At 39.5% G+C, this 13,013-nt stretch overlaps 1 protein-coding gene across 1 annotated transcript in view; it reads right to left on the bottom strand.

Annotated features, from left to right (window-relative positions):
• LOC122539894 (triadin-like) overlaps nt 1-13,013 on the bottom strand; it is a 141,009-nt gene that overhangs the window by 37,777 nt on the left and 90,219 nt on the right. Inside the window, exons 4-5 of the mRNA XM_043675049.1 lie at nt 9,645-9,674; nt 2,578-2,607 (exon numbers count right to left, since the gene is read on the bottom strand). Coding sequence (XP_043530984.1) covers nt 2,578-2,607; nt 9,645-9,674 — 60 coding nt within the window. The remainder of the gene's footprint in view (nt 1-2,577; nt 2,608-9,644; nt 9,675-13,013) is intronic.

Raw genomic sequence — 13,013 nt, 5'->3', positions numbered from 1 at the left:
CCTCGGAACACTTCAACCCCAGGGCATCAATGTGGACTTCAACAGTTTCCTCATTTCCCCTTCCCCCACCTCACCCTAGTTCCAAACTTCCAGCTCAGCACTGTCCCCATGACTTGTCCGGACTTGTCCTACCTGCCTATCTCCTTTTCCACCTATCCACTCCACCCTCTCCTCCCTGACCTATCACCTTCATCTCCTCCCCCACTTACCCATTGTACTCTATGCTACTTTCTCCCCACCCCCACCCTCCTCTAGCTTATCTCTCCACACTTCAGGCTCTCTGTCTTCATTCCTGATGAAGGGATTTTGCCCAAAACGTCGATTTGGCTGCTCCTCGGATGCTGCCTGAACTGGGTCCAACGGCTGACTTAGTTTACAGTGTTAGAGGAAAACTACTAGGAGTTGTAAGTTTTTGCTTGATAGCAACGAAGTACACATTTTATTCACAAGTTACATAGTACTTCTAAGATTATTGAGAGATCTTTTGATATAGTATCTTTTCAATTGAAGATTTAAGATATTCTATCTTTCCCCACCTAAGTTATATTGCATCATTAGGTTGGATGGAACTTCATGCAGTCTTCAGCATTAACTCCTTCAGAACTATTAGCTTGTACAAAGTAGGGTTTCAGATTCTTTGGCAATCAATGCAGCCTAAGCAATGGACACCTCCTCCTGTTTGCCTTTATGACCTCTGTTTCAGTTCTGAACATAGATTGTGGTATGAGTCAACCTTTAAAACTTTAAACATTCTTCCAAAACAAAAGGTGGATCAATTTATGTAATGAGTTTAAAATGTGAACCTGGTATTGATGTTGTGGAAAACATTTCTGTTCGTCAGTTGCTATGCAATACATGTGTGAAAACACAACTGGTTAATTCATTAATTAATGGATGTTGATGTTGCTTTCTTAGGTCAGCATATATTACACATCCTTATGTGCTCTGCACAGAATGGTGGTGAGTTGCCTGTATTGTAGGTGCAGTCACAGTACTATTCAGGAAAAGTTCCAGAATTTTGACCCAGTGGAAGTGAAGGAATACCAATATAGTTCCAAGTTAGGGCATCTGCTCCCCTTGTCCTTCTAAGCGGTTGAGCTGGTGGATTTGGGGGCTACTATATAAGGAGACTTGATAAATCTGCTCACTTTGTGTGTTGGATCTGTCTTAATCTTTTATCATCTATTTTGGTAGCACAACCTACATTACATTCTTGAGTCCTTGCAGTGACTTGTAAGGTAGGTATAGTCCTTAGCATATATCTCTGAGCTGAAAAACTGAAACCATCTACTGACTACCACCCTAAACATGCATTTTCTATCTGAAGAAATGGGGTGCTGAGAAACTATAAAAAGGCCATGTGGCATGAAAAAAATTGAATCACCTTATATCTTTATACCCTGCATTGACTTACCTGTGAGGCAAATAGAATATAAAAGCAGGGAGGTGTTGCTGCAATCAAACAAGGCATTAGTGAGACTGCACCTGGAGTATTGTATATAGCTTTGGTCCTGTTACTTGAGGAGAGACGTAATTGCTTTGGAGACAATTCAGAGGAGGTTCATTAGATTGATTCCAGAAGTGACGGGTTTGTCTCATGAAGAGGGATTGAGCAGTTTAGGCCGATACTCTTTCAAGTTTAAAAGGATAAGTGGAGATCTGATCAAGATATGTATTGACAAAATAGTTGTGGAGATGATGTTTCTTCTTCTGGGACAATCTAGATTGAGAGGTCATAGTTTTAGGATAAGGGATAGTAAGTTTAAAACAGAGATGAGAAGAAATTACTTCTCTCAAGGGTTTGTGAATCTGTGGAATTCACTATTCTAGAGTGAGCTGGATGCCGGGCCATTGAGCAAGTTTGAGGAGGAGACCGACAGTTTTTTAATTCGTAATGACTTATGGAGAGTGAAAAGGAAACTGGAGTTGAGGCTGAGATTGTCCACTTGAATGGAGCAGCATGCTTGAGGGGCTGAATTACCTACTCTGCTCTTAGTTCTTATGTTCTTACATAAGTCGCTCCATCTGATTTCTTTTTTCAATAGTTGAGCTGTTTTGATAGTGTAACATGCTAGTAGCTCACTCAATTAACATTAATAATGTTTAATTTCAGACAAACCTCAAACCTCCTGATTGGCATGTGTGTTCAGTTCAGAATACAATTTCTTTCCAAAACGCACAGATAATGTATTGGTCTAGAAGGCTTTTAATGTAAAAGTCAACCATTTAGAAGAGAGGCAGATGCACATTGTAAAGATATACAGTGAATGACCATTTTAGAAAGAGTCCCACGTTTTGCGCGAAATATTTGGAGATGGATAAGACAGCACTTTTCTTTATAACTGAATGTACTTATATACACTTTTTGAAATGTTGGTAAGCAGGTTGAAAATGTTACCTTTGTTCTGTTCCATCCAAGTCCAGCCAGGTCAATGAATACTGATTACGATCCTTAGGACATACTTATCAATTGCACCAGGTCAATTGATGACCGACTGAAGTCAGCTACTTCAACCCAGTCCAGAAACTAACCTTTGAACAAACACAATAAAATATTTCCTCACTGAAAATACCAACCTTTTCGTTTAGCTGGGGGGCGAAGAACTCCTATAATGGGTGACATAAAAAGGAAAAGCTAAGTATCAGTCACACTTCAATTTTAAGGTTTGTAATTAAACATATCCAAATAACACAATTACGTCAAGAAGTCAGGAGAGTATTCTTTTTTTTAAAATAGTTTTTATCCATTTAGTAACTTTTTACACCTGGAAACTGGATGTCACATTCAGAGATAATTGAGGTGCAAGAAAACTTTGGAGGAAACAATGAGGCTACCTACTTAAGGATCTCATTCTGCCACACGACCAGGATTTAACCAGAAGTGAGAGAGACTTATACCATGTGGCCAATCCATTGGGATTCCCTGTGTGACCTGTGGGTGAGTGTCACATGTTTCTAAGACACAAGGTCCATCAAAGGGATACTACACCCCCATCACCAACACCAACTCCACCAATATGTTACCCCAATCCCAGGTCCTCATTTATCATGGGCTGTCAACTCTCAACATTCTCATGCAAGCCTGGCAACCAGCAAGTCCCTCAAAAGCTCACAATGTAATCCAATGTAACTTGTCCCTGATCATACAAGTGTGGCACCAGTAGTGGACTCTGCTCCAAGTGGCACTGCTGGTGTTGAAGATAGGCTAATCATGGATTGACCAGTAGCTGTCTGAGGTAAGATGTCCTTTCCCTGAGGAGTGGAAATTCTGCTACAGCCTTTTGAGGGTGAATTGGCTACTAAATGGCTACCGATCAATCATTTCCCTCCTGGACCAACTGCTTCCCCCTGCCCCACCACAACCCCCAATTTTATCAGAGGAGTGGAGACCATGATCTAAAATCCAGCTGAGGAGAATGATTAATGAGGTTTACAATCTCCATGCAGTTAGATAGAGTTTTTTTTTATAAACTCCATGCAGTTAGATAGAGTTTATCCACAACAATATAATTTTCTTTTGCATATCATAAACTGACACAATCTCCAAGGCTGAGTGAGCTTCTTTCAGATTTTACGGAACTGACGGCAAGGAGTAGAAATTGGGCTTCATGGTCCTTTTTTTCCCCAGATATGAAATAAACACAATGAGAGCCACTTTCAGGGAAACCGAAGTACAGAATCACAGAAAACACCAAGTCTGTGGGGAAGGGGGAGCTTTCACTATTTGAGTTTATTTGAGAGATGTAAGGACCCAGTAATGGAAAAGCCTGTAACTAGGGTTTCCAGCAGACTATGCCCAGTAAATATGCTGCTTGCAAACTAGTCTGATTGGCAGGATTAACTTTCAATCAGGTGGAAAACTCTGAAGATCAGGTTGCAGTATCTTGTAAGTTGGAACCATAACTGGGGTGAAGGGGTCAATCTAAATTCCAGCATGAGGAGCTGTAGTCCTGACCATAATGAGTTTCCGACCAAAGCAGGAGTGGTGGATTTCAGTTAGACTTCCGTGAGCAGGAGCTTGGGTTGGATGAATGAGATCATCAGACAAAGAAGCAGAAGGCATTAGCCCATTGAATGAGAACTTGGCCAATCTGCTAACAGAAACATAGGAACAGGAGTATGCCATTCAGCTGCTCAAACCTGCATTGTCACACAATAAGATCATGGCTGATTTGTTGCCTAACTCCATAGTTCTGCCTTAGGCCCGTACCCCTTGATACCCTACCTCAATAAAACATTGTCTATCCAGATTTAAATTTAACAATTGAATTAGCATTGACCATCATTTGAAGAAAAGTTCCAAACCTCCACTATTCAATTCCAGTTTCCTGCCTTTTTCACATAACCCTTCGTTCTTTTACTGATTAAAACTCTATTTCAACCTTGAACAAACTTAATGACCCAACCTTGACAACCTTCTGTAGTAAAGAATTCCATGGATTCACTCCCCTCTGAAAGAAAAATAATCTCCATTTTTCTTCCTTAAACATGCGTCCCTTTACTCTGAGATTATACTGTATGAACCTAGACTCTCCCACAAGACCTTCTGCTTCTACCCTGTCAAATACTCTAAGAATCTTATATATTTCAATAAGGTCTCTTCTCATTCTTCTAAACTCCAATAAGTACAGGTCGAGCCAATGCAACCTCGCCTCATAAAAAAATTTCTTCGTACCTATGGTATAAACCCCACTAGTCTTCTCTGGACTACTTCTAAAGCCACTTTATCTTTTCTTAGTGAAGGGACCAAAACTGTTCATAATATTTGAGCTGTGATCTAACTAGTGTCTTGGTCAGATGTTTTGGGCAGAAAAGGTTATAGAAACATAGAATCATAGCATGGTTAGGGAACAGGAGGAGACCATTCTGCTAGCTTTCTGCAAGACGAATTTACTAAGACTCATTCCCTATACTTTCCACACTGCCTTGCAACTTTTTCTCTGCAGGTGTTTATCTAATTTTCTTCTTCTTTAACATGGGATGACAGCATTACTGTTTTGCTAATGTTTCAAACTAAACCTGGCTCCAGAGTGAATCTCAAGCTGAAATCCTCCAGGTTTTCAGAGCTATATTCTAGCAAGATATACTTAATCATTTGGGATGCCTCTGATGTTGGCGAAGAGGATGTTGAATGTCACGGTTTTGCCCATTCTAGTCTGATGTAACTTGCTGTCTTACAGTGGGTGGAACCATTGTCATTGGACTGATAATCCAGAACTGAAAATGTGTTGCTGGAAAAGCGCACCAGGTCAGGCAGCATCCAAGGAGCAGGAGAATTGACATTTCGGGGCATGAGCCCTTCCTCAGGGATTCCTGAGGAAGGGTTCATGCCCAAAACGTCGATTCTCCTGCTCCTTGGATGCTGCCTGACCTGCTATGCTTTTCCAGAAACAGATTTTCAGCTCTGATCTCCAGCATCTGCAGTCCTCACTTTCTCCTAATAATCCAGGACCCCAGGCTAATGTTCTAGGGACATAGGTTCAAATCCCACCATGGCAGATGGTGAAATTTGAATTCAATAAAATTTGGAAGCAATGTTAATTGTTGTAAAAATCTATTTAGGTCACAAATGTCTTTTAGGGAAGGAAAATCTGCTATCCCTTCCTGGTTTGGCATATATGTGACTCCAAACCTACAGCAATGTGGTTGACTCTATCCTCTGGGAAATTAGGAAGGGGTAATGAATACTGACCTAATCAGAAATGCCATATCCCATGATCAAATATATAGTAAGATAAAACATACATTTTAATATGCAAGAACTGCCAACAAGGAACAAAGAACAAAGAAAATTTACAGCCGCAACAGGCGCTTCAGCCCTCCAAGCCTGAACTGATCCAAATCCACTGTCTCAACCTCTCGTCCAATTCTTAAGAATCTGTATCCCTCTGCTCCACACCCACTCATGCATCTGACAGACACACCTTAAATGAGTCTACCATGCCTGCCTCTACTACCTCTGCTGGCAATGCGTTCTAGGCACCTACCACCCACTGTGCAAAGTACTTTCCACATGTATCCCCCTTAAACTTTTCACCTCTCACCTTGAACACATGACCCCTCGTTACCGAACCCCTCACCCTGGGACAAAGCTTATCTCTATTCACCCTGTCTATACCCACGATTTTGTAGACCTCAATCAGGTCCCCCCTCAATCTCCTTTTTCAGAATGAAAACAATCGCAACCTACTCAACCTCTCTTCATAGCGAGCACCTTCCATATCAGGCAACATCCTCGTAAACCTTCTCTGCACCCTATCCAAAGCGTCCACATCCTTTTGGTAATGTGGTGACCAGAACTGTACACAGTATTCTAAATGCGGCCGAACCAAAGTCTTGTACAATTTTAACATGACCTGCCAGTTCTTACACTCAATACCCCGTCTGATGAAGGCAAGCATTCCATATGCCTTCTTGACCACTCTATCCACCTGGGCAGCCACCTTCAGGGTACAATGCATCTGAACTCGCAAATCTCTCTGCTCATCAACTTCTTTCAAGGCTCTTCCATTTACAGTATAGTTCGCTCTAGAATTAGACTTCCCAAAATGCATCACCTCACATTTGCCTGATTGAACTCCATCTACCACTTCTCCACACAACTCTCCAGTCTACCTTTTCCCCTGTATTTTTGACAGTCCCCTATGCTTTCTGCTACTCCACCAATCTTCGTGTCATCTGCAAACGTACTGATCAAACCAACAATGCCTTCTTCCAGATCATTTATGTATATCACAAACTACAGTGGCCCCAGCACTGATCCCTCTGGAACATCACTGGTCGCCTTTCTCCATTTCAAGAAACTCCCTTCAACTACTACTCTCTATCACCTGTTGCTCAACCAGTTCTTTATCCACCTTGCTAGAACACCCTGCACACCATGTGACTTCATTTTCTCCATTAGTTCACCATGGGAAACCTTAGCAAACGCCTTACTAAAGTCCATGTATATGACATCTAGCCCTTCCTTCATCTGTCAACTTGGTCACTTCCTCAAAGAATTCTATTAAGTTGGTCAGGCACAATCTTCCCCACACAAAACCATGTTGCCGATCACTGATAAGCCCAATCTTTTCCAAATATAAATAGATTTTATCTCTCATTACCTTCTCCACCTACTTTCCCACCACTAATGTCAGGCTCACTGGTTTGCAGTTACCTGGAATATCCCTACTGCCCTTTTTGTACAGGGGGACATTAGAATCCTTCAGCTATTGCCTCTCTCTCTTTGCAAGCTGCACTGAGGGAAGGATCAACCTTACTGGTAATGGAACAATTTTTCTGTACTGAACAGCCATAATCAGCTGCCAAGTTCAACAGGGAAAGAGCAGTTTTGCACATGCCCCAACTCCAACCCCTCAGATCTGTGTCCTCCTGTCTCTTTTTTTGAATTACATCTATTTTACATTATTTTTCTTTGTTCTTTCATGGGGTGGGGCATGGAAATTGAGGTTCACATTGTCATCAGGGCAAGTTAGAACAGAGGCTTGGATGGGGGGAGATTAAATGCTTCACTGTGTGAGCCATAGTGGTAGGCCTTATTGGGAAATCAAAGGCCTTTGCGTGAGGGATTGAGGTCCTTAGAGTGGGGGAGATCAGAAGCCTTTTCAGGGAAGTCAGTCAAAGGTTCCAGGGAATTTTGATTGGAGACTTTCGGGAAAATTGGAACTAGCAGCCATTTTCCCAGTAATGTGAGGAATCCAGCCCCTACTTCTCTCATCCCAGGAATGGAGGTGACATGGATATGAATTATTAATGACTTCCCACGGGGGGGGGGTTGTGGATGGCTCCACAGCCCAAAACGGGGACCAACCGGAATAATGCGCAATCACAACCTGAACATTGCCTTTCCAATTCCTGAGATTCGAGAAATGGGTGTGTGTTTGACTTATGATGAGAGAGTGTAAAAATTGGGCTTATCGTGTCTGAGGTTTAGACAAATGAAAGTCAATCTCTTTGAAAGATTTGAATGGATTTCTTGGAGTAATTACAGAGGCAATGTTTCTGGAGAGTTTCAAATGCAGTAATGAAGGAAATTACTTCAATCAGTCTTGTTAATCTTCGGAATTCTCTATTTTACAGGGTTATGAGTACTACTTCATTGCATCCAAATGAAAGCTTTTATTTTCAAACAATCAAAGGATCAAAGGAATAGGCAGATAAATGGAGCTGATACCCAAATTCAACCATGTGCATGTTGAAGAATGGAACACGTCTAATTGGCCATGTGACCTACTCATACTTCTATTTCTTGCATTCTTAGGATTGTAAGTAACTGCCTGCTTGGCTCCAACAAAAAAAGTAAATTTCTGATATTTATCCAAAGGTGTACCAAAATGGAAGTGACTTTGCAAGTTGTTTCATTGCCTCACCAACGTTACCCTTCTAACAGGGTCAGTAGTGTGTATGGTTTGTCTTAATTGCACACCTACCATAAAATAATTGACTGACCTGACAATATTGATTTCTTAGTTCAGCCATCATCACTTATCCCTGTCCAAGTAGCGACATCATTCACTTACATCCTAAAGTAATGATTTGTCATTGCCATCAAAATCACACGAAATATAACTTATCCCAATGCAGAAAATAGGGATTTTTATTCCACGAGGATGGTTTCATAACACAATACTGAACTCAATTCACATTTATTCCCTGCAGCAATGACTACTTCTGTTGAGAGCTTTCTTCTTTCCTGAAACATTTTTGACACTACTACTATTTTGAATGTCAGCCAATATGTAGCTATTAAAAGCATTTTTGTTCTGAAATGCAAAATAATGTATTTTAGTTTACTTTTTTTCAAATGTGTTTGAAATAATTTGTTTAACTCTTCTGAACTACATAATATTTAGATATAAACAATACTTATCAATTGTATCATAAGATTTAAAAACATATCTGGAACAGATTCCATTATGATGTTGCTGCTAATGTAATAGTGAGCCAATGAATAATGTACAATGGAGATCAATGCCCTGCTGGGATAAAATGACATCCAACATAGATCAAACACAGGATTCAAATACTTTAACATTTTCCCATCAAAATGGCCTCAATTGATATAACTGTGTAAAAAAATGTCAATTTTCTTTACACACAATGGATTATTCCAGACTGAATCTGTCTTAATTGTCATATTTCTAGCCAGCTAAGCCACAAAACTGCTCCATGCTCTCAATCATTAGATTACTAATATCACCATCTTCCTGGAGTTCAACAGTTTTATTCATTTTCAGTTTCAATGTACAATGCATTAGGAAATCTGTACAGTACCAGTTTTGAATATAAATAATGATAGCTTGGAAATTCTCATTGTACTGAGCTTTTGTACTATCCATTGTTTGAGAGCAGTACATTTGGATTGTGTAGTTTCACATATTGAAGTTTATGTATGCTGTACAATTACGCATTAGCCTTTTTTAAAGTAATTATTGCCAACAAAAGACATTTAAGCCTTAAGTGTATCATAAAGACCACATATCATATAATCAGTGTTCTGTTATTCTTTCTCGAAAGCCAGCTGTATGGACAAAAGTTTAATTTTATGTGGCAAAATAAGGCAATTTGTTTTAATTTTTTCTTCACACCTTGTAATTGTGACATGTGTGCACATAAACAGTTTTATTCGGTGTATCACCCACCTTTCTTTTTTGAGTGAGGTTCAATTTCAGCTAAATCAGAGAAGAAACACAAAATGAGATGCAGTAGTCATCTGATGTCAATGGACACAGGCTATATTAAAGTGTGGAAACTCTACACGTATCAATTATCATCTGATTAAAATAAAAAGTTAAATGTTAGCAATTGCCTTTAAACAAAGATTATGATTCCAAGCCAGAATTGCTTTTTTTTTTGCACTTTACACAACTTCTACAGAAAGCATGCAACACAAATACAGTTCATAGCTCAGTCTCCTGAGAAAAGAATAAATCAAAGTAATTGAAAAAATCATAATGCATCATGTGCACTTTAGATTATTTCACATCAACAACAATTCAGTTATTTGTTATGGTATTAAATTTTTACAGTTTGAAAAAGGAATATGAATTTTGTTTTGCTCAATGTTTAAGAATAAATTTGTATTGAAAACAGAAAACAGAAAGGCTTTGTGTTAAAGAAATGTGCTTGGAAATGTTCTGTCTTTTCTTCAGTTATCATTTGCAAAGCTTGGGCAATAGACTTATTTTGGATTAGCCCATATGAGGAAAATACTGCAGTGATTTGCCATTCCTAGCTACACAATGGCTGCCCCCAGTCATAGCATCCCATATCACGCAGATTGAAAGGGTGTACAGATTGATGCAAAACATGTCTGACCAAATTCAGAATACTTCTTCCATTGCCAATAAGCTCTGTATCGGACTTAAATCAGTATTCTTGGCCCAGATTTAGGGATGCTATACTGTTGCAGGACCTGCATAGAAATGTTCTATAATTTCAATACATGGATAAACCAAATGTTAAAACTACAACCAAGCATGTAATATTATAGCTATCAGGCTATGCCTTTCACATGAAATTGGAGCAGTTTCTTATGCCTAATTAAATAAAAGCAGCAATATAACTTGTGTGTCTCATTCTGACCAACTTCCCAGCGTTCTGAAGATGCAAAGTGTGATATCAGCTTTAGTTGGTAGAATTACAACATCTGGACTTCACACCAGGTGAAGTATAACTGCATTGTAAGGCAATATCTCGATTGTTCATGCCATTCTATAGAAACTGCTATTGTGAATTCTTGATTGTGCCTCAAAAGCAAAATGAATGTAAGGGGAGCTGACGTTCCTGTCTGCACTCCCATACAATGAGAGGTTAGTGGGGAGTGCAGTAGCATGTAATACAACTTGTTAATAGCCTTATCTGAATAAAAGAGTGTTATAGGTTAAATTAGAGTTACAGAGAGGGAGTAGAGCATAAGCATAAGCAACCTGAGAAAGATAAGAAAGCTGGCACCTGAAAGATGAACTGTCTTTCTTCAGAACTGGGTTGTGTCGATATGCTCCAAGTGTGTAATTTTAGGATAGTTAAATGAGGAGCGTTACCATGGATACATAGTGGAAAAGTACTGAGAAAACAAGATGAAGTCACCCTGAATCAGAGACTAGAGAGCTCCTTTCCCAATCATGTTATGCAAAATAGTCAGCCTACAGCTCAGGAAAAATCTGGTTTAAATCAGATTTCAGACAAAGTAATATTCAATTGTACGACAGAGCCACTTCATATAGTGACCAAAAGTAGGTGTGTTATGTTAAGGTTTAAAAATAATACCCAAATCTCTGAGGGTGATATTTCTAATTAGGAACTACCTAAATTGAGAACATGATTGATTTGATTGTGATTCTACCTGTGTGTATAATCTCATCAGCATTCATTAAAACATGCAATTTAGTTTGTTTCCACAGTCTGCACCTTGCCTAAGATCAAAGTTGATGTCTGAAACAGTCGCAGTCCCATATGGGCACTCTTTGTGCTTATATATACACATAGAGTTTTTTTGTCTTACATTTGACGTGAGGTGCAGCTTGTACTATACCATGGGGTCTCCTTCCTCCAAATGTAGTACCTGCAGGTCAACAACAGCTAAACAGCACCAATGTACCTTACCTTAATGATTTGAGAATGCTGTCTAACTACAATTTAATGATCTTAACCTGAGAATTTGATAGTTTCTAATGAGAGCAGTACAAGTGCATTGTTATGATGATGGAGTCACAGAGATGAACAGCATGGAAAGAGACCCTTCGGTCCAACTCATCCACACCAACCAGATATCCTAAAGATGGTGGTATGTGTATGGAATGAACTACCAGAGAAAGTGGTGGAGGCTGGTACAATTACAACATTCAAAAGGCATCTAAGTGGGTACACGAATAGGAATGATTTCAAGGGATATGGCCAAGTGCTGGCAAATGGTAAAAAAAAAGATTGTCGATGTTCAACCTTTATCATCTTGGACCTCTCATTGAATAAAATAGTTTTTTTTAGATAAGGACACTGATCTAAATGGTCTCAGTAATCATCTAACCACAATTTGAGTGAGTTCATGAAACCATCAATAAAAAAGACACAATCACAACCGAAATTAGTATGTCATCACAATGGCTGACACTAGTCATTCTGATTGTATCTCCTATTTGATTTCTACATTTTTGGAAGCTTGACAGATTGAGATGGGAGGTGCCTGCAGAATATTGGGGGGGGGGGCACTGCAAACAGTGAGGCTAGACATAGATATATACAAATGAACCATTTTTTAGGCAATAGGAAGAACAGAGAAAAATGATGGATTCATTGGATGACTTGCTCAGAGATAACAAGCTCTATCTCTGCTTGTTCTTCCTTTCTTTTAATATCTGACAGGAAAATGCCAAGTAAAAATTAAGTCAGAAAAGGATCAATTTACTGAGAACTTAAAGATACCTACAAAATATCTGATGGCAGAGCACGCAAACCATTAATTAAACAACCATGGCCTCAAGATAAATCGAATTAATCAAAGTCTCCAAAGACTTTAATCTAACTGCACATTCTACATCACTTTTTAAATACATTTTTAAACTTTACCTGTGTCTATGCAAGGGGCCTAACAGGGAAGGCAGATGAACTCAGGGCATGGTTAGGAACATGGGACTGGGATATCATAGCAATTACGGAAACGTGGCTCAGGGATGGGCTGGACTGGCAGCTTAATGTTCCAGGATACAAATACTACAGGAAGGATAGAAAGGGAGGCAAGAGAGGAGGGGGAGTGGCATTTTTGATAAGGGGTAGCATTACAGCTGTGCTGAGGGAGGATATTCCCAGAAATACATCCAGGGAAGGTATTTGGGTGGAACTGAGAAATAAGAAAGGGATGATCAACTTTTTGGGATTCTATTATAGACCCCCCAGTAGTCAGAGGGAAGTTGAGAAACAAACTTATAAGGAGATCTCAGCTACCTGTAAGAATAATAGGGTAGTTATGGTAGGGAATTTTAACTTTCCAAACATAGACTGGGACTGCCATAGTG

The sequence above is a fragment of the Chiloscyllium plagiosum genome, chromosome 3, assembly GCF_004010195.1.
Source record: "Chiloscyllium plagiosum isolate BGI_BamShark_2017 chromosome 3, ASM401019v2, whole genome shotgun sequence".
Classification (NCBI taxonomy): Eukaryota; Metazoa; Chordata; class Chondrichthyes; order Orectolobiformes; family Hemiscylliidae; genus Chiloscyllium; species Chiloscyllium plagiosum.
Note: the sequence above shows the minus strand (reverse complement) of the source record. Positions and strands in the feature narration are given on the sequence as shown.